The sequence below is a fragment of the Copadichromis virginalis genome, linkage group LG13 (genome assembly GCF_057382275.1).
Source record: "Copadichromis virginalis isolate Kocher_CV1m ecotype Utaka linkage group LG13, C_Virginalis_male_GT1.1, whole genome shotgun sequence".
Taxonomy (NCBI): Eukaryota; Metazoa; Chordata; class Actinopteri; order Cichliformes; family Cichlidae; genus Copadichromis; species Copadichromis virginalis.
In genome coordinates this window covers 19,218,554-19,239,265 of record NC_140630.1, presented here as the reverse complement: position 1 = coordinate 19,239,265, position 20,712 = coordinate 19,218,554, and the positions used below count along the sequence as shown (strand labels likewise).

General features: G+C 39.5%; 2 protein-coding genes across 3 annotated transcripts in view; one reads left to right on the top strand and one right to left on the bottom strand.

Annotated features, from left to right (window-relative positions):
- The window catches only part of wdfy4 (WDFY family member 4), a 38,293-nt gene extending 25,895 nt beyond the window's left edge, over positions 1 to 12,398 (bottom strand). The window contains exons 1-19 of one of the 2 annotated variants that reach the window (XM_085477805.1): positions 12,134 to 12,398; positions 10,963 to 11,056; positions 9,885 to 10,136; positions 8,505 to 8,616; positions 7,694 to 7,818; positions 7,466 to 7,594; positions 7,134 to 7,323; positions 6,401 to 6,590; positions 5,886 to 6,046; positions 4,514 to 4,746; positions 4,261 to 4,400; positions 3,767 to 3,897; positions 3,371 to 3,472; positions 3,057 to 3,247; positions 1,407 to 2,134; positions 1,135 to 1,228; positions 820 to 1,034; positions 623 to 726; positions 300 to 492 (exon numbers count right to left, since the gene is read on the bottom strand). In XM_085477805.1, coding sequence (XP_085333931.1) covers positions 300 to 492; positions 623 to 726; positions 820 to 1,034; positions 1,135 to 1,228; positions 1,407 to 2,134; positions 3,057 to 3,247; positions 3,371 to 3,472; positions 3,767 to 3,897; positions 4,261 to 4,400; positions 4,514 to 4,746; positions 5,886 to 6,046; positions 6,401 to 6,590; positions 7,134 to 7,323; positions 7,466 to 7,594; positions 7,694 to 7,818; positions 8,505 to 8,616; positions 9,885 to 10,136; positions 10,963 to 10,983 — 3,311 coding nt within the window. In that variant the 5' untranslated portion in view covers positions 10,984 to 11,056; positions 12,134 to 12,398. Of the gene's footprint in view, positions 1 to 299; positions 493 to 622; positions 727 to 819; positions 1,035 to 1,134; positions 1,229 to 1,406; positions 2,135 to 3,056; positions 3,248 to 3,370; positions 3,473 to 3,766; positions 3,898 to 4,260; positions 4,401 to 4,513; positions 4,747 to 5,885; positions 6,047 to 6,400; positions 6,591 to 7,133; positions 7,324 to 7,465; positions 7,595 to 7,693; positions 7,819 to 8,504; positions 8,617 to 9,884; positions 10,137 to 10,962; positions 11,106 to 12,133 lie in introns of those variants that run through there. The other variant, XM_085477806.1, reaches the window with a different exon arrangement.
- A 709-nt stretch (positions 12,399 to 13,107) lies between these two features.
- Positions 13,108 to 20,356, top strand: LOC146695551 (uncharacterized). The gene is made up of 10 exons (XM_085477804.1): positions 13,108 to 13,489; positions 14,049 to 14,184; positions 14,271 to 14,381; positions 15,432 to 15,564; positions 16,161 to 16,339; positions 16,517 to 16,590; positions 16,771 to 16,933; positions 17,012 to 17,094; positions 18,425 to 18,615; positions 19,804 to 20,356. Exons 1-10 carry the CDS (start codon positions 13,369 to 13,371, stop codon positions 20,290 to 20,292), a joined length of 1,680 nt encoding a protein of 559 aa, XP_085333930.1. The 5' UTR covers positions 13,108 to 13,368; the 3' UTR covers positions 20,293 to 20,356.
- The last annotated feature ends 356 nt before the right edge of the window (positions 20,357 to 20,712 follow it).

Here is a 20,712-nt window from a genome sequence, read left to right as displayed (position 1 = left end):
TACAAAGCAAAATGTTACATTACAAGTATTTAGCAAATGGCTGATTTATTTATTTATTTTAATTATAAGGTAATTTTATGTGCACCACTTACAGCACAATATTTTATTAACATAATGATTTAAAATTCTTATCTCTTTTCACTACTGTATTCTCACTATTTTTCCTTTCTTATCACTTGATGAAATCTGATACTGCAGCAAAAAACAACAACAAAAAAAAACAAACAAAACCCCATCTAATCATCTACTCTATTTAATATTGCAAGAGTAGTCAGAAGCTCAGTGAAGCAAGAACTCACGCATATCCACTCTCACTCATGTCAAACTCCACAAAAGCAGGTGAGCAAGAGAGTCTGTGTGGTTTAAAGGTCCGCGGTGAAGTCATGGACACGAGACTGAGGATCTGGTGGACAGGGATTGCTGAACCAATGGAGTTTGTAGACTGCAACAAACTGAAGCTGCGCTTCAATGTCTTTACCCCTGTATTGTGACCTGGTTTAGACAACAAGCAAAATCTAATGTGTTTCATGTATTAAAACCAAAGCTAAATCTCAAGAGGATGAAATGAAATATTTATTGATTTAAAAAAAAAAAAAAAAAAAAAAACCTGACACATGTGTACCATTTGATACAGGTCCGTTGGTTTCTGGGTTACATTCTGACTGTATTTGCTTGGCTGTTTTGTCTCCCAAACACATGAGAGGATCCCCCAAACACAGGAATTTTCTGAGGAGGGAAAGGTTATATAGACAATATTGTGGGTTCAGTACAAAAAAGAAATACTTTGAATATAAACTCCAGTTTATGTGCATAACTGACCTGAAGTCTGAAGGAGTGATGCACTGGGAAGAGAGCTTCTCCAAAATGCGTGTAACAGGTAGATGTAGTGGGTGGTTAGGAGTGAGCAACATGCTCTGACAGTGGGCCAGGAGGATGGAGACCAGCCCACCCTCACACATAATCTGACGGTTTCGCTCAGATTTGACCATTGCCTGGATGTGGTGTGCAAGTGAGAGTTGGACTTCCATTGAGAGCTGTGAAAGAGGAAAATAAATTTCTCTAATGCCGGGCCTCTTTGAGGATTAAAAAGTATGGCACATTAGAGATTGTAAAATGTCAGGTATGGAAAGGTACCTGTGGGTCCTCGTGAGTAAAAACCGATGGAAGGAGAGTCATAATAACTCTGATTGCTCCTGGGTGAAGAATAACAGGATCACAACTGAACCTACTATAAACCAGGCAACATAAAAATAAAAAAAGAGATTTAAAAAAAAAAAAAAAAAAAAAGGGGGGGGGGGAAAGGGTCAATACTTGACATCACAGACAATTAGTACATTTATGTGTACAATTTAGATGTGAATGCATAAATTTATATTAAGAAAAACCCTCCAAAATGAAATATCCACCTGTACTGAGACTCCGTGCAAACTGAGGGACTCCTGGGCACCATGTTTCTGGAACTTCCCTGTTTGTCCTCCATGGACTGTGAGCCTGATCCCAAGTGGGCAGGAGGAGATCCTGAATAAACTCCTTCATGTGCTGCTGTTCCATTTGATTTTCTTTTATTGTCATCACATCCATCCTCTCGCTCTGGTCCCAAATTTAACTTCTGAGGAGAGTATGTTCCTGTGGCAAACTGGTCGAGAAAGGACAGCAGCCTTATACATGTCTGAAGAGTGAGAGGCAGATTGGGCTGTGGTGTGGAGGGAGAGGCAGAAGCTACAGGGGATTCTGCCAAATCAACAAACTGGTAGAAGCTCTTTCCAGGAGCCTGGTTTTCTTCTCCAGTCCAGGGACAGGAGCACTTTTCACCAACCCACTTCTCTCTCCCAGAGCCTTCAGCATGGAAGCAGCCAAGCTGAAGTAGAGCCTCTGCCAGTTTTTCATAAAAGCCACCAGTCTCAAAATGATGGGCATTTGCAGTGTGAAGATGCACAACCACAGACAAAATGTGCAATGTGAGGAGGAGGTGGTCAACTAGTGGTTGATGCCCCAGTGACTTCCACACTTCTCCCTGCGGAGGGTTAGATAGGGCTCCTTCCATGTCCGTCACCAGAGACAACAGTCCAGTGAAGCCTCCTGCCCTCCTGAAGGCATCCCAACTGTTGGGGCTTTCCAAGACCTTCAACAAAGACTGAAATACCAAAGACAGAACTGAGACCATTTGAACAATCTGCATGTACACTAAAACACATTTTAGCTTAATAATACATTTACCCAGTAGATTCTGATCAAGCATTGACAGATAAAGCAATGTAATAGGCACTAAGCCTAAAATCTTGGCTTTTAAAAGATCTCCCCATTCAATTAAAACAGTGTCATAAAAAATAGATGAAACGTATAGATAAATCATAAATCATTTCTGGTAACTAGTTTTTGGAAGTGAACAAAATCCCATTAGCCTTTATCAAATTTAGAGAACTAATCCATCAGGTAGGTAATGTGTGAGACAGAACGCAGGGGGAAATGTGATTAACTGAAACTGGAGTAATCACAATGGCTCTCAACACTTGCTAGCCCAGGTCGCACCCAATCTGATTGCCACCTGCTATAACCATGTTAGCACAAAGAACAGACACACACATACACACATACCCACACTTCCAGAAAAAAAGCGTGCATGTGTGCACAAACAAGCACACGCGCTCACACACAAAGTACACATAATATCAGCAAGTAAGTGGTCTTCTTGCTGCCATCTATAAAAATGGACACATACAGTAGGTGTGTAACTTGGTTAAGTCTAATCAGATCTGTCCCATTCACTGATCTGATAGAGGTGGTAATCTTCTGAGTGCCACAGCACAAGGCTGCAGGTCTAATCAAATCGGTCCAGAGTTAACAGCTAAACGCATTTTAGCAAATCAATCTGCATTTGTCCATAATGGAATAAGAGTCCCACATGCTAAGAAAATAAATTCAGAAGCTTATTATGTTTTAAGTGTATTACTATTTGTTATGATGTGATATAGAGGCTACATGCACAGTTCAACTTAGATCACTGGATGTGTGTGTGTGTGTGAGGTTGTCTCTGATGGAGGGTCCATGTAAAGTACCTGCAAAAGGTCTTGCTTTAATCCAAGTTCCTGCTGTGTGGAGGAGCAGAGAGCTCCAATGGCTGTACTCATGAATTCCTCTGGGTTAATCTCAGCTAGCTGCTCCAAAATGCTCAAAGTGGACTCTCGATACTGATCAACATCCAAGAAGATCTTGATATAGGGAATCATACCAAGGTCTCGCACTGAAACTGGAATACATGTGCAAAACATTTAGCAAAAACAGTGTGCAGCTTCAAGACAAATGAAAGAAAGAAATATTTATTATGCCTGGTACACAAGTGACTGGATATGGAAAGTATGACTGCATGTACCTGTGTTTTTGATTGAACGCAGAGTAAGGGCTGACACAACTTGAAGCATGCAAGTAGTGAGCAGTTTCTCGCCTTCCTCGATACATGGCAGCTGCTGAGAATCTAAAGAGAAGGTGTGAACCGCAGGGCACATAGTCAGGATGAAAGATGCACTTTTCAGGTTACATTTGCCTGCTAGACCGAAGGTACATGGCCAAATACAAAGAAGCATACGAGTTTCATTTCACAATGACACACTTTGTATTCTTAAGTACTCTTTCATGGCCAAGTGTTCTGTTCATTCCCAAGTTTTTTGTAACGGCAGGCATTATGTCACACAAGCACCCTTTGTCTGCACTTAGTACTTGTACAACTAATTATATGACAAGTTGAGGAAACTGAAACAATCATTTATACCCATTTTAGGACAAGAGACTACTCCAGCCTTCCTCAGGATTTTAGCTCTCCTGCGGAGTTCTCCAAGCAGCAGCTCCAGCAGACCCAAGTCAGTTAGCGCCTCGGAAAGCATTGCACTGTGCATAGTCATCCTTCAAAAACAGAGATTTTATTTAAAGAAATTAAAAGAGCAGTACACATCATTTTTAATATTTAAAGACAGACATTTAAATGATCTGAATAACCCACCTTTTTTGCTTTTAAAGACAACTGTTTTTTGGCTGCATTCTTTTTTTAAAGTAATTTCACTAACAAGACCAAAAACAATATATATATTTTTTATTTTAGGATTAAAAAAATAAATATATATATATATATATATATATATATATATATATATATATATATATATATATATATATATATATATATATATATATATATATATATATACACACACGAGCAAGCAGGAACGTACTGAAAAGATAAATATTTTAACAACTTGCACTGCTTACTTGTGAAAACTCTTAAGAGCCACCACTCCAAATTCTATCCCTGCCACCGCACCGGCCAGAGTCCCAGCCCAGCTCTGCTTCAACACATTCAACAGCACACGCAAAGTCTCATGGGGGATGTAGTTCAATTTAAATATCACCTGTTTAAAATAAAAAATAAATAAATAAAAGATATTTAATCAGGCCCTGTATGCTTGTTGCATTGATGACAAAGGATGCATATGTATTTTACTGTCAATATCAGAAATCATACCATCTCTACAAGGGAAAAGAAGAGTTTCTGGACGGGAGCTGGTTTACGCCACACACAAGTAGCCAGCTGGGCCACTGACTGAACAGTCCACTCCAAGAGGAAGAAATTGGCTGGGTCTCTCTCCCATATTGTCTGTAAGGTTCGAAGAAGCTGGCAGGCAAGCAGAGAATCCTCAGAATGCATCAAGGAGGCCTGCAGCAAGTGGAAGGCACGAAGGTTCTTCACTGCCAAACCTGGAGACACGAGTATGGAAACTAAAATGTGTCCAAAGACTAGAACACTTCTCAAAATAAGATTTTTGCTTTTAGATCTGATCAGATTTGAGAAAATATGTTCTATATGAATGGGTAGGGAATGCACTCTTATACTACTTTATGACACAGAGTAATGTGAAACAATATCAGTTTGAGGTCAATTTAGCTAAAAGATGTTTTGAATTTAAAACCTGAATTATCCGTGCAAATTCCTGGCATCACAATGTGAATGTCATAGGAAAACAAAGACATAAACAACAGAGCACATGTTCAATCTCACAAACCTATTGAGTTATACAAACAAAGATTTGATAGTGTCGCATGCATAAGTGCAAAAGAAAAGTAGCATGATCTACCTTGATAGAGTTTGTTTACTGTACTGTCAAAATATTAAGAGGAGGCCTTACATTTAGGTGCCAAAACACACTTGTGTTTGTCATGAATAAATAAAAGGCTGGTTAGTAATAGGATTCATTTTCTCGATTACACAAAATTGCATCAAAACCAAATAAGGTCAGCATAAAACAGTCCCTGGTCCCTCTGCTGGAAACAGATCTACTCCTTGATGTGATAGATGGGTGTTGAGTGCGTGTCTGTGTGTACGCTGGGATGATATGTATGTGTTTGTTATGGACACTATTTATGAGTGTTGATAGAGATGTGTGTGCATCCATGATAGATGACTGGTTGCTGTAGGCCAGTGGTGAATGGATGTGGGGCATCCTAACAGAGTTAGAGGGGAAGCCTCCACTTCATCATCCCAGACATAATCACCTCAGCTTCCTGTTAACCCGAGGGGCGTTGTGTGCTGCAGTGGGGGTAGCTGTATGGGGAGTCAGGATGTGTGGGAAATCATAGGAAGTGGGTAGTGTAGTTTGGGTGGGTTATATAAAGGCAAAAGTGCAAAGGAGGGATGACCTGTGTGGTTCTTCTGGGAGGGAAATCTGATTCTGTCTTTGCTGAGCCATGCAACTGATATTAATTAGATGGTTTGGAATATGAAGCATCTCTTCCAAATACAGAGTTTATCCTCAAGGTACAATCAGCTCTTAAGTGATAATTAGTGACAGGTGTCCTGAGAATAACAATAGAGAGCTTATTATGAAGGCTTGGCCTACCTTTAGTGAGTGGAGGGTCAAATTTAAAGCCTGAAGGTTGGGGGTTGGTGACACAAAGAGCCACTTTCAGTTCAGTTTTTCCAAGAAGAGTGAAAGACCCAATGAGAGCCAGTAACTCCTCCACAGGCTGAAACTGCTCTAAGGACACGCCCTCCTCACAGCTAATGATTTTATAACAATAGGAGACAACAAAGATAAGAAATGATGAGTAGAAATAAATATTTAAAGATAAGCTCTTTACTAAAGATAAATAAAGCTTCCTCTGTGCTGGCCAACCAAATTGATTTTATATGAAACATTTCATTACTTGAAGTGGTTGTATCCTAATAAATTCCACTTAACTTTCACTAATGTGCATCTCCTTGCTTACAAAGACCAACAAAACAACAATACAATTCTTTTAACATATTTAATTGTCTTTAGATAAGTATGTCTGCTTAATATGTTTTTAATTGAGTATCATTAACTTCAGCTTCTGTTTCATTGTTTTTTGTGTCAGCGACCTTTATTCTCACCGTTTCAGGATATTCTCGAGGGCCTTGTAACCATTGTTTGTGTCAAACTCGATGAACAGGGCTGGACTGAGGTGATAGGTGTCTCTAATGAAGCTAAACACAGCCACAGCCACCTCAGCTAGCAGTGATCCTGAGACATCACCAGTGATGTGCAAGAGGTTCTGGATGCAGATGCGAACACAGTTCTTGCCTAATAAGAAAAGCAGTGTTCTTGGTTAGCGAATTGACAACAACATCCATTTGCATAAAAGTTTACAGTTGAATCAAACAATTTTTTTCAACCATACATCTTTATAGCAGTCTTGAATAGTGACTTAATAAAATGTTTTTCTTAGTGCAAAGTTCCACAAACTGCAGTAGAATGTTAATTCCACAGCAAAGTGGCACAGAGTCAATTGACCAAAATACCACATGGAAAAGTGTTGATAGCATCTTGGTATCCAAAATAAATTGAGTAAACCCATGTGCACTAGAACATTCGAATGAATTATTTGTGCTTATTAAGGCTTCATGTGACTTTCAGTACAACTCTGTTGAGATGTTAGATCATGTTTCTTGCTATAATTAATTCATTACTGCACAAATCACTTCCCACTCATGCTACTATGTATCCTGTTTTGACACAATATTTAAGAGTGCAATGAGGCCTATTACAAGTAAGAAGCAAATCAGTAAGAAGACTATACTTGCTACAAAAATGTTAATTACTGCAAATATTTGTGTTTTATCTTACCTAGTAAGCTGGGGACAGTGTTGCTTGTTGCTACAGCAGAGACTGCTTTGAGGATGCGGGAGGCTTGATACCTCCAGGTGGCACTGGTCTGATCCCATAATGACGTGAGACCAATAATAAGACACTGCAGTTCCTGAGTCTCTACCAGTATCTCCACGTTGACTGGCAGCCTACACAGCTGAAGAATAACCTAAAAGAGAAAGACGAGAGAAGTATGGTTTGTCAAAAATTGGGGAAAGAAGAAAATGTGAGTTTGCACAACAGAAAACCAAAAATCACAGAAACAAAAATAACCCATTGCCATCTAAAGGGAGAAGTCAGTTGTTACTAACCTGTGTTAATGTTTCCTGAAAGGTTTCTTCTATTTTGATGCTCTCCTTTTTAGATGGAAGGCACACTAGAAGGTACAGACATTTCATCAAAGCACCAGGGAGTTCTTGATTTATACATGACAGTATATCCTGAAAACAAACACATAATTAATTCACCTGATCAACTAAAAATATGGAGTAGCAACCCGACTGAAACTTTACTATGCTTTAAAACTGTTAATGACTCACTGAGCTGTCAGCTGTAAGCAGCAAGAGAGACTTTAACAGCAGCCATCCTAAACTTTCTTCCATTTCATGATTTGTGTCATTATCTGGCCTCTTGAAGAACTGCACCACCTTTTCACGGGCCTCCTCTGAGAGATTAAAAACAAACAAATTAAACAGATTTATTGTGACAATCTGAAGGCATTAATGCAACTCAAAAACAGTTAAATACGGCGGTTTTGCTCAATTTAGTTCTTTACCATGTGCTTAGCTGGCATAATTATAAATCCAAATTAACAAACAGATTTTTTTTAAGTTAGAAGTGTTTCAGTAAAGTATAACTAAATTGAATTTATTTAATACACAACAGTTTCTAGTAAACTCATTTAAAATGAAATGAAGGTTAAACTTGAGAAGAGGTAAATCACTAATAAGCTACTACAGGGACCATGCTGGCCTTTTTCTAAATTAAATCACGTGTCAAAAAGAAGAAGCATTTACTTCCTCAAATAACTTTCTCTTTCTTATCTAAAGAAATATACAGTTTCATAAACAACGGGCAACAGTTGGAACAGAGAGTAAGACGGGAGAGAGACAGAGAAATAGAAATATAAAACCAGAAAAGTGGTAACCTCTTTCTGTGTTTTCATAATTTTTTAGAACAGTCTGCATTACACTGTACTGTATGCTTTTGATTTTCAATATGCATCCCATTTACCAAGTGGCCAAAATAACTGACTGAAAAAAACAGCGACACCCAGAAATAGCAGAAGTAGGTGGAGGAAAGTCCCAAAGTCTTAATTTACTGTGCTATATTTACTGTAAGAAGCAGTACCTGCAGGTCTGTCTGCCAGTCTCTTGTGGACAATGCTGATGACAGTGTCAGCGGTGAGAGCTGCGAGCTCCTTGATGTCCAAACCTTCAAATCGGCCACCATCTTCACAGGCCTGGAATCGAAGAGGATAGAAACCATCACATGTATTTTGACTTATGTCGCCATGATGCCAGGTCTCTCTTGGAAATTTGATTTTTAATCTCAGTGAGATGTTTTACCTGGATAAATAAAAGACTAATAAAAGAAGAAGAAGAAGAAGAAGAAGAAGAAGAAGAAGAAGAAGAAGAAGAAGCTGATTTTTGTAAATGTAGCCATGTACTAAGTTACATGTTGTGCACACCATTTCCCTCTCTATACAACAAAATACAGTCCCAATACCTCTCTGAAAACCTTTAAGTAAAAACTGAGAACAGAAATATTTATTTGGATTTGATGTACTATCAACATGTTTGATGTAACTAATTTAATTAATAAGAGTTCTCTCTGCGAATTACTTTGAAACTGAGTGTAAGAGTAAGTTAAAATGCAACCGATTTTTGCCTCTCAGTAGCCAATCTCGTCAGCTTGACATTAAGATAACTAATATTTTACTTAACTAAGTACTTGGCATTAAGTTAAGTAAAATATTACATTTAGACCGCTGTTTTATACTATAAATAATGAAAGGTACCACACACTATACAGTCTTCAGTTCCATGAGAAAATATCAGATTTTACTTAGTTTGCTAAAGATGGACTTATGAGGTTGTGAGGTTTTCACATACAACCACACACAGCCATCAGGTTCCGTGTGGTTGTATGGAGACTAATTATGTCTGCATTTGTAAGAGCACAGTGGTGAAACAGTGCATGCAAGTGTTACAAAAAACAGTAAGGGTTCCTCATAACTGGGATGCATCGAGAGAGGAAAAAACAGAAAAACCTCTTTCACCAGTTAATCAAAGTAAGGCATGAAGCCACCAATTTAAAGGAATTTTTGTTTTTTTATTATTATCTAAAGATACAGGAACAACATACACAATAGTTCTGGAACCACTCAGTGATAAGATCGCCTAAGGTTGAAACATCTGACTGTCATCTAATGTTGCTTTAAGTCTTCATTCCTGTGGTTTGAAGCATTTCCAGATGCCACACTGTCTCCAGCAATCTACTTACCCATTTCAAAGTTGATTATAAATTTGAACTTAGGCCCCACTGCAAACTGGAATGACATAATCTAATAAAGGCTCTCAAGAAGAAAATTTGTTCTGTGTTATACAATATTCAGAAATACATAACATGCTTGGTAGACTACTGAGGTGCAAGACATAATTCTGAAAACAATAAACAGAAGAACAATCCGTGGCAAGTATGCACTTATTTGCTTATAGTGGTCTATACCTGTATGTATAGAGGCAGGACTTTCCGCAGATGGTCCTTTCTTTGCTCCAGAGTAACAGCTCTGTGGTCAGGGGTACAGGCTGTTTGAATTCTCAGCTCCTGCAGTTGTTCTTTGAGCACTTGTGTGAGTTGAGGGTTGCTACAAGAGCCCTCCACTTTCTCTGACTTCAACTCCACAGAGACTGTTAACTCTCCCGAAGCACTCAGCTCTCCAGTTTCCTTATTGATCCTCTCCCCTCTAAAGGTTTGCTCCTGGAGGGGGTAAGAAAAAAATATATATATGACAGTTCCATCTTTTTTCTTTTTAGATACAGCAAGGTTATATAATCTTCACAATATTATCTAATCACATTTTCTTCACTTGTGTCACTCAGTTTAATTTGTCCCAAGCTAAACCTTCTGCCGTCAACCCTGGTCACACTGTCTCAATTCAGAAATAGGCAGAAGGACAAACCACTGGCAGTCATGTGCCATTCTCATTTACTGATTACCATCTTTATGAAGGGTCTGCATTTTACAAAGGATGTCCAACTTTCAGTACTTTGAGAGCTACTGTGTGATACTTTTCACGCTTCACACGCACCATTGCTTTGTCAAAAAAATAAGACTGATCTTTTGCTAAGAATAGGCCGGTAGTGTAGTGTTAAATGACCAGCACCAGTTATCGCTCGTGTGAAAATGACACAATAAGCACTCCTAAGTCAATTCAATACAACTGCACTTCCAAAATCAAAAGCTTGTTATCCTTATAATAGGACAACATTGTTGGGAGTAAGTGACTCTGAATAAGCCCTTTATTTAAATACTGCGAGGCAATGTGTTTCACTTCTGCTTAACAGCATATCAGGAGGTGAGGAGTTTTACTGCTAAACATTCATGCCATTGTACTGCATGGCAATTGTAGCCAGAGTGTCGTTTCCATATTATAGTCGCTCTATTTCGACTACTTTCCATTTTGAATCACGTACTCATAACGAACAATGGTGGTAAGAATCAGAGGGCTTAACTTAAAGCCAACACATTTTTCATATTTCCCACAAAATTCATGAATACTTAGATGCAACAGATCATTCTTTACCTGAGTTTGTGTAAGAGCCATCTGGGGTTTTCCTGGCACTAAGGTGATGTTGTCATCTGTGCTGTGTTATTCCAACTACTTGAGTGGTCTGTTTCTGTTCCCATGTCAGGAGGAATGGACAAGAAGAAACCTGCTAAGACATGACTAGTGCATACATTGCAGCCCCCTTTGTAAAAGTACCCGCCTCTTACTAATCTCCACCAAGTAGACTGAACTTTGAGCAACTCAAATCAGCTGGTGCGAGTCATGTGCTTTCCCACTTCCTTAGAGAAGCAGAAGTGAAATAACAGTTGTTTAGCTGGCTAGATGAGGCCCTCCCACTGCAGCTCAAAGAAACGTCCCTTTTCTTTTTATAGACCGGTCTTGTAAGGTTATTGTGATATTTAATCACAGTGGCATGGCCCATGACTCACCAACAAAAGCCACAAACCTGGCTTTTAGTCACGAATTGGCTTGCTGGTGAAACAATTGGAAACAAAGTGCTTTTTGTTTGTTTGCTGGTAATAAATAGAATGGCTGGACTGTTTGTGTTTAGGAAGGACTTTTCAAAACCAACCTATGAGAAGAGCAACCCATGCAAGTTGACAGTTGATGTATTTATATGCTAAAGTAGTATTTTAAATACAGAAACTAGCCTTTAGCAACGTTGCAGAACACACCACAATTCGTGAATGTGAATTAAAGCCAATAACCACAGCAGAAACTCTGCACACAGACGTGTGCGGCACTTGTGAAGTGTTTAGCTAAATGACTAAACGGCGCCATCTTGTGAGTATTGACGATACAGAAACGTGTCATCAACAGCAGTTGGGAGTAAAAGAAAAGGCTCAAAATTACACAGACTTTCAAGCTTGATAAGTTAAGTGAACCGGTGTTTTTCAGTAAAGAGAGCAGAGACGCTGATGTAGCAAAGAAAATGGCTTAGCAATGTCCTTCCGCATAGCTCAGTATTAGTACTGAGATTAAGTATCACAAGTGAAAATGCCTGCACTTAAAGAGGGTTCCAGAATTAGCGAATGCAAATTAAAGAGTAAAGATAACAGTGTGGCTATGGAAATCACACATACGTTTTCACACATATGAGTCAGCTCCCCAGTCAAAGTTGCCCTCTCTTTTGTAGGGTCAAGCTGTCATATAGTAACCACTTTCAAAACGAGAAGTGTTAACCAACCTTTGTAAGCTGACGACATGTGTAACTGACGAGCTCCTTCTGAAGTTAAAAAGCTGGACTCTTATTTTAGCCTCCGACTCCAACAAGCTCACCTCCTGAGCACTATAGGTTAAACCATGCTATTCTTACATAATCTTACACGACTAAATGCAAGGGGCAAGTAATAAAAAAGGCATGCTCTCTTTTCCTTCAGTATATGCCTTACACTTCCATTAAATGATCGTGGTGTTTGCATTTCTTTTACACTATTCTGGTAAGTTCCCCAGGCCACTTTCAGTTTACTAGAGGTGGGCGGGGCCATCCAAATATCGACAATATCGATACCAACACTGGCATTGCGATCGGATCAATATGTTGTTTCTATCCTCTAAGTCAGGTACTCTGGCATACAGGGCATTTTCCCGATGCACTTTTCGGCCGATGGGCCGGCCTGAAGAGCGACCCAGTGGATACAAGCACTTACAGCCCATTCCCTCCTCTACCTTTGCTGCACGCTCATGCAGCTTGTAGAAAAGGTTCAGTGTGGAAGAAGTGGGTAAAAGATGGAAAGCTGAGATAAAACAATGAAAAGAAAAGAAAAAGAAATGCAGCCCAATGTGTCAAATTAACCAACATGTTAACTATCTGGGCTGCTGCACCATGAACAGTAGTACCAGCAACAACTGATCCTGATGCACCATCTGTGGAGAAGTGAGGAAGAGATGGAGAAAGACTAAATTAACACAAGAAAATAGATGAAGGGAGATAATTAGGAAGGGGGGTATTCAAAGAGTCAGGAAAAATGAATGGCTACTTTGACTGTTATTTTTATTTATTTTTTAAGAAATCGTGAAATAGGATCATCTATGTTTTATTTTCAAAACGACATTCTGCTTCCCCCACATAAGCTGTTATTATGTTTTTAAAGTATTGGTACTGGTATTAGTAATAGTTGGTATCGCGGCACAGCACAGCGCTACTGCTTACTTTGGAGGCGTCATGGTATTTATAGCGACCACGTGCTTTGGGCAAAGCGCGGCCACGTGACACCTTGCAACCAATGCGGTGTCCAGGGCGTGGATTGCCTCAATCAGTTTGACACAATGAAAGATGTCGGTTGCTTTGTAGCGATACATGAGATCCCTTCTCACTTTACCTTATGATGTTGTAGCGCCGCTTCCCAGGAGTTGATTTTGCTTCCTTTGCATTTTCTGTCGGTGGTAACACTAGAAGGTGGCCTCCGTGTACCCATCATAATGCATCCGATGCCCGTGTCCTCCGTCAGCGGTGGGGACATATTTGATTGTATACAGAGAGGAAATATTGAAGAGTGTATACACTTCGTTCAGAGTAACCGATCTATACTCAAGCACAAAGGTAAGCTAGGAAGAGATACAGTGCAAACTTCAGATCTGGCTTTTTTAAAAGGTCATTATTCAACCTTATCGCGACGGGATTTCTCAATTTCCTCATTTTATTGCGAGAAAACTGCTGAAACATTAGTTAGAAAGAGAACGTTTATACCCACTTTATGCTGTTTGCCATGCCTGGCTTTAGAACTTTGGAATAATGTGCAAATGTGTTTGGGAGTTAACTATAGTTTTACCGGATGTTATTGTATATTTGATCATTTTCTGGTCTCTCTTGGTTTGATTTTGCCACAATGCCAAAAAGAAACCTAACTCTGCTGCAGCTCTTCTGTGAGATGGTCTGGCACAGATCCTGTGATGAAGAGATGGACAGATCCAGTGACAACACAGCACAAAGTCACATTGTGCTGAACTACTCCAACCCCCAAACTTGAGAGGGCTTTCAGCGTCAACAGGCTGACAGTCGATGCATTTATGCCAGTCTCATATTGTTAGTCAAAGTCAGAGTTGAAGGTCAGTGTCATCAAGCTTGATTGTGTAATGTAAATGCGTTTCTCATCATTCAGGTTGGGGTGGCTTTACCCCACTCCACTATGCTGCTCTGCATGGTAACCGAGCCTTGGTCGACCTTTTCCTTAGTGCAGGAGCTGGTCCTAACCTGACATGTGATGCAGGACAGACAGCTTTTCATTTTGCCTGCAGGTGAGCAGCAGCTGCATATTTAGTTAAAGCCTGGATTTTCAAGGTGAGAGCTTGATTTGAGCTTGTGCACTTTGTACTACTATCAGGCAAGGGAACATCTACATCATACATCAAATGATGCAGTATGGGGCCGATTTACGTCTCATAGACCTACAGGGAAAAACATCACTGCACCATGCGGTCACTGGGGGGAGCATGTAAGTGGATGAAACATTGTATCACAAACTTAGCTTTTTTTCGCCATGGGCTACTACACAGTTATATATACAGTGCTATGCAAAAGCCCTGAACCACTCCTAATTTCTTTATATTTTGCTATAAGAATGGGAAATAGGTGCAGTGATCTATTGATACATGTATAAACATAAATAGAAATAGAAATACAGTATATAAGGTTGACATAGAGGATATACAGTTCTAATAAGTTTCAAAGTCATTAATATCTCCTTTATTCTTCAACACAGCCTGAACTGAATTTCTTTAAGATGACTTCAGGAATTGTTCTTCAGGCTTCTTGAAGGACATTCAAAGCTCTTCCTTAAATCTTGTCTGCCTTTGCTCCCATTTTCTGTCAAAATAATTCCACACCGCTTTAATAAGAAGGTCCGGGCTTTGGTGAACCCAGTCCACTGATAGTCTTTTACTATATGTGTTTCTGTCCAGGTATGCTTTTACTGCACTGGCAGGGTGTTTGGGATCATTGTCACAATGACAAAAGAAGCTGTTGACAGTCAGTTACTGTCCAGATGGTATTGCATGGTGGATGAAAATCCTACCGTACTTTTCTGCATTCATAATTTTTTACACGATTCCCAGCACCACTGGCTGAAATGCAGTCCCATGCCATGAAAGAGCCTCTGCCAGTTTTACAGATGGCTGTAGACACTCACTGTATGTATACTGATTTGAACATAAATAGATAGAACCAACATTTCCAAATTTGCATTGATCACTCCAAAAAAAACCCAAAAAACTATTGGACTGATTTTTAGTCCAGGTCAGCGTTAAGGGGGTTAACAGACAGAACATTCCTGTATGTCCTGAACAGAAAATGAGTGCAAAAGCAGCCAAAATTCAATTAAAACAAAAACAAAAACCCTCCAGAAAGCCTGGAGAACTATTGCTCAAGACATTTATAAAAATGAGAAGAAAGTCTGGCTTCTTGGAAGGAAAGTATAAAGAAATGTGGGGTGACTTTTGCAAAGTACTGTATTATGCATGCACTAACTGTTAGTTGTTTTTCCCAGCATTGCAGTGCACTATTTGTGGGAGACAGGAATGTTTAGATTCACAGACACAGACATGTACCAGGTGACTCCCCTTCACCTGGCTGCATCCACAGGAAACACAGAAGTTATTCGGTATTTGCTCAAGGACCAGGTATGATACAGTTTTCACTGTCTGCCTCTTTCACCCTCTTTAGTTGTGCAACAGTATTATTACACAGTAATACACAAGATAATGCCCAATCTAAAAGTTTTAATAACAATGTTGAGTCAAATATATATTGTGTAAAAGCTGCCGGGATGACGAACGTCATCATACAAAAATGTACTGTGACTTTATGCTTTAGTCAACTTTTGATCTTTGTGCTTCTTTAACCCAAACATTTAGAGTATGGATTATTAATAATGTAAATAGTGTGACTGGTTGTCTCTCACTCTGTGTGTTGCATGTAGCACACAGAGTATATATTTGCATGATGAATGCATGGTTTCAACTTGCATTTTGGGGATGGAGCATTGAAGTGTAGTCACTGACTGTTTTCAAGAGCCTGAGCAGTGATTTCCACCAATGCCTGTACCTGTTTTAATGCGTCTGAAAATAATAGGCATTCTGTTGGTGTTTTTATCTTTTTCACTTTTTTTGCAAATATTTGTTTTTTCTTCTTTTTACTTTTCCACTTTTAAACTGTTTAAAATGTAAACTAAGGCTTAAATTATGTACATTTTCTGGGATTTGCAAATATGTTTCAGAGGTGTGCTGTGGATGCAGTTGACCAGCAGGGTGCGACAGCGCTTCACGTCGCAGCAGAGAGGGGTGGAGTGGAAGTGTGCTGGATACTACTGCAGAGAACAGGGTGCGGGATGCTCCATCAGAAGAATCATAGCGGCCTGACACCACTGGAGCTCAGCAAACAGGGCAAAACATTTAGGTGAATCTGCTGCTTCCAGAAATATGTGACACCCCCCTCATAAAACTAGAAGGATGCTGCATTTCATTCTAGCATCCTTTGGTACCTATGAAATATCCAGTATGTTTGCTTTTCCTGATTCGATCTTTCTCTTGGGATTATGATGCTGATTATTACTCTGCTGTATTTTTTCTCTAGACATCAGCAACTCACCAAACTACTGAGTCGGTACATTAATGAGCCAATACACCACAAGCCCAGAGAGTCTCATGGTACATTTGGATCTGTATATGAGCTCTATTCATTTATTTTACAATAAAAACACAAAGATAATAATTGCAAAACAGTTCATGTTACAACTCTGAAATTGGATTTTTTTTTTTTGATGTTTTATGCTGAATGTGATCTTATAAACAGGTAAAAGGGTGTTTTGTGTTCTTCTTTCTTAACAGTTTTATACTACTGGACACTGTTTTTTCCATCGCTGAGTGGAGCTGCCATCCTGCTGATTGCAGCCATGTTGGGAGGCTATGGGGGTTTAATCTGTGGTTTGCTCTTCCCATGGCTTGCCAGAAGCATTTTCACACAATACCACCGCATGACCACATACCAAAGGTTTGGCAAAAATTGCAGTGCATGTAAATAATCATCCTTTACTGCTATTATATCACATAGCATATGTCTTCTTTCTAGGTTACCTAACCCGATCTACTTGGGAACCCTCATTGCTGGTTTGATCCATTCTCTGCTCTGCTTCTATGGAAAAATGATGCCTAATATCCTTTTGAAAAGCTAGCATATACTAGGTCTTTTGCTCATACATATTTCTTGATAATTCAGCTTTTCACACACCTACGTTAGCTGAGCTGTGAGTCTTGGAGGAGTTCAGCACAATTGTTCAACTGCATGGATGAACACATCAGAATCATACACTATTTATGACAAAACAGAATGCCACTGTATGATGAAGTGACTACATTTTATATTCAAATAGTCACATATGGAGATATGTAGGATAGAGGGGACCTTTGTTTAATCTAATCTTGGAGAGAGTGAGGACAATAGTGAGCAAGGCATTGTTGAGGTGTGTGGTAGGAGTGACAGATGGGTTGAAGATGGAGGTGGGATTACATCAGGGATCAGCTTTGAGCCCCTTCTCCTTTGCACTGGTGATGAACAGGTTGACAGATAAGGTCAGGCAGCAGTCTCCGTGGACGACGATGTTTGCAGACGATATTGTGATTGTGAGTCTGGAGTCTGAAGAGCTGTGGATGTGCTCTGGAGAGAAGAGGAATGGAAGTAATTAGAAGCAAGACAGAATACATGTGTGAATGAGAGGGAGGCAGGTGTAACAGTGAAGATGCGAGGAGTAGAGGTAGTGAAAGTTTAAGTACCTGGGGGTCAACCATCCAAAGCATTGGGTGTAATCAAAGTGAACAAGGTTATTTGTGACAGATGGAGTCATAGGGAAGGTTTACAAGATGGTAGTGAGACCTGCTGTGATGTATTATTTGTGGATGGTGGCGCTGACAAAAATACAGGTGGGGGAGATGAAGATGCTAAGAGTTTGGTGCAAGTGACCAGGAGGGACAGGGTTAGAAAAGAGTATGAGCAGTTTGGAGACAAAGTTAGAGATACAAGGCTGAGATGGAGGGATAGTGGATACACTGGGTGAAGGATGCTAAATATGGGCAGCGAGGAAGACCATGGGAGAGATTCACAGATGGAGCGAAGAAGGACATGCAGAGGGTTGAAGGAAAAGAGGATAGGGATATGGTGATATGGAGGCAGGTGTGGCGAAGAAAAAGTCAAAACTCAACTTCACTGCAACATTATAAACCACTCGAAAACAAAAAAAAAATGGTGTAACTCAGGAAAGGGAAAAGATGAAAATTTAACCATATTTACCATTTTGAATTGGTTACACTAATCTTTGGTTACTGACTGTTACATTTTTCACATTTTCATATATATACATTTTACAATTTTATATGAATTCCAGCAAACACTGATGTAAACTGCAGCTAGTTTATTTGGTATTCTACCGAGTCTGTTTAAATGTATGTAAAGTGTGCTATTAAAATTTTTATCCTTAATGTTGTGAATGTGTGTGGCCAACCAGTAGTTTAACCCAGGTGTCGATGGTCCACTTTTCCATACTCCTTGGGTTATTCTGTAAGGTTCTGACACAAGACCCTGGGACACTAGACAGAGCAGAATCAGATCCTCAGTTCTCTTGTATCGCTGATCTGGTGGAGAAGAACCAGAGCCCACAAAGGTTCTGTCCATACTGTGAGGTGAGACATTCATATGGGCATGTTGGTAACTTGTTTTACATGCCACACTTTATATTGTATGTAGTTATTTTTCTAATTATCACTCTTTCTGTTTAGATCTTGAAATTTATGCATAGCCTTTCTGCTAATTGTAACTCCCCTCACATTAGAAAAGGTCTTCACGCACGTGTGTTAAGACCACAGATATCAGAGCTGCCAGGTAATATATGCAGTGATTTGGTAGGTGGGGGAACCCTAAGATCTGATGTTGCAGTGAGGTGAGAGGAAAAGAATCACTTGGTAATAAGTCACATAATGACTTGATTTGTGAGATCTGATATATTTTTCTTTGTCTACAGGCTGTGACATGTACTGCTACTCAAGTATTCACTGTTTCCTGTGGATTTAGCAAAAAGAAAAAATTGAACAAGATACATTAGCACATAGATTCCAGATTCAGACAGCCTAAAGCTAGTATAAAAGGTAGAATTTAGTAAGTGAATTTAATCAGCATCATCACCATCTGCTCTGGATGTCTCCTTACAACAGCATAAATTGATGTAAACTTCACCACAGTACTGAAGCTATCTAGTTTAGAAAGACTAAACTGACTAGTAGTAGTAGTATTAGTATACTTCAGTTTTTTTGCCTATTTTCGTCTGCTCCCTTTTTAACAAATATCACCACAGCAGGTAGCTCCACATGTTTGATTTCTATGCCAGATGCTCTTCTTGATGGAATCAAAAATGGCTTTGTGTCTCCTCCCGGGATCAAGCCGCGGATGTTTTGCTTGTTAGGCAAATCTGTAACCACAGCTCTATTGAGCCCCTCAGTAACACATCATGTAAAGAGCCAATATCTGATTAAAAACTATTAAATGAAATAGAACTTTATATGCAAGATTTAAATTTCCAGATTATAAAATTTAGCTCGCTGAATCAAAGTTCTTGCTTTGAAATTAATCTGTCATCTTCATTCTCATCCTTCTTCCGTACAGCTTGTGTCACACATATACATTTTTTTTCTGGGATGAAAAATGTAAATTAGTTGAATATTACCAAGCAGACACATTTTTTTGAGTGGCCTTATGTGGGTCATTAGAAAGAATGCAGGTTTAAAGCCCTGTCCATTTTTTTTGGTAAAGTCTATACATAAAAATGCATTACTTCTTTCTAATATTTTGATGACCTTCTCCTGTCTTCATCACAGCTCTTTCAGCCTGACTACACTAAACACTGCAAGCTGTGTGAAATGTGCATTAAAGACTACGACCATCACTGCCTTTTCCTCAACCGGTGCATTGGCCGAGGTAACCACCGCCTGTTCCTGGTCTTCATCCTCTCCATGGTGGCTGCCCACCTTCTTTTTGTTGCCACGGGAATAAGTTACCTGTACAGCAAGATGCCTGGAGGCAGCCACAGCTTCTCATTGTGGCTCACATTGTTAGGTGAGGATTTCTGGGTTGTTGTAATGATGATCATGAATGGACTGACACTCATCTGGGAGGTGTGGCTTCTAACTGAGCAGTTTGATGCTGTCGCCACTGGAACAACCACCTACTTTAAACAATGCGAAAGCGCCGCACGACAGCGGTCACTAGCACAGCGCTGGGTGATAGTGCTGTCATTTCTGATGGAGGGTCGGAGACGGGTGGGCAGCAGACAAGCCAGAGAGGACAAAACTGCCATAGACATTTAAAACTGTCACTCTGACCTTTGTGCAGCTTATTTGAAAACATTTCCAGTATTGCTCAAGTACAAATACTCACAAATACTCACTCTTAGTTCCTCTGTGTTTTTAGAGACCTCACTGAAAACTCATACTTTAAGAAACAGTGTTTTTATTTTCTCGTTGTTTTATATTGTTTGTGTAAAGTACTCAATATTTTTGACACTGTGTTTTAGCAGCGAGCGTCTACATGAAAGCCTGTGTTTATACTCGTTTTTGTATCCCAGTAATCATTTTTAAATGTCATTCTTTATTGCTGCTCTAAATAAACTTTTGTAAAACTGTAAAACATACAACTGATCAAAGTTTACTGTGTTTTCATAAAATTAGCAAGTCCAGTGATTAGCTGGAGATAATGGTTAACAACAGACGACCCAAAAGACTTTCTTC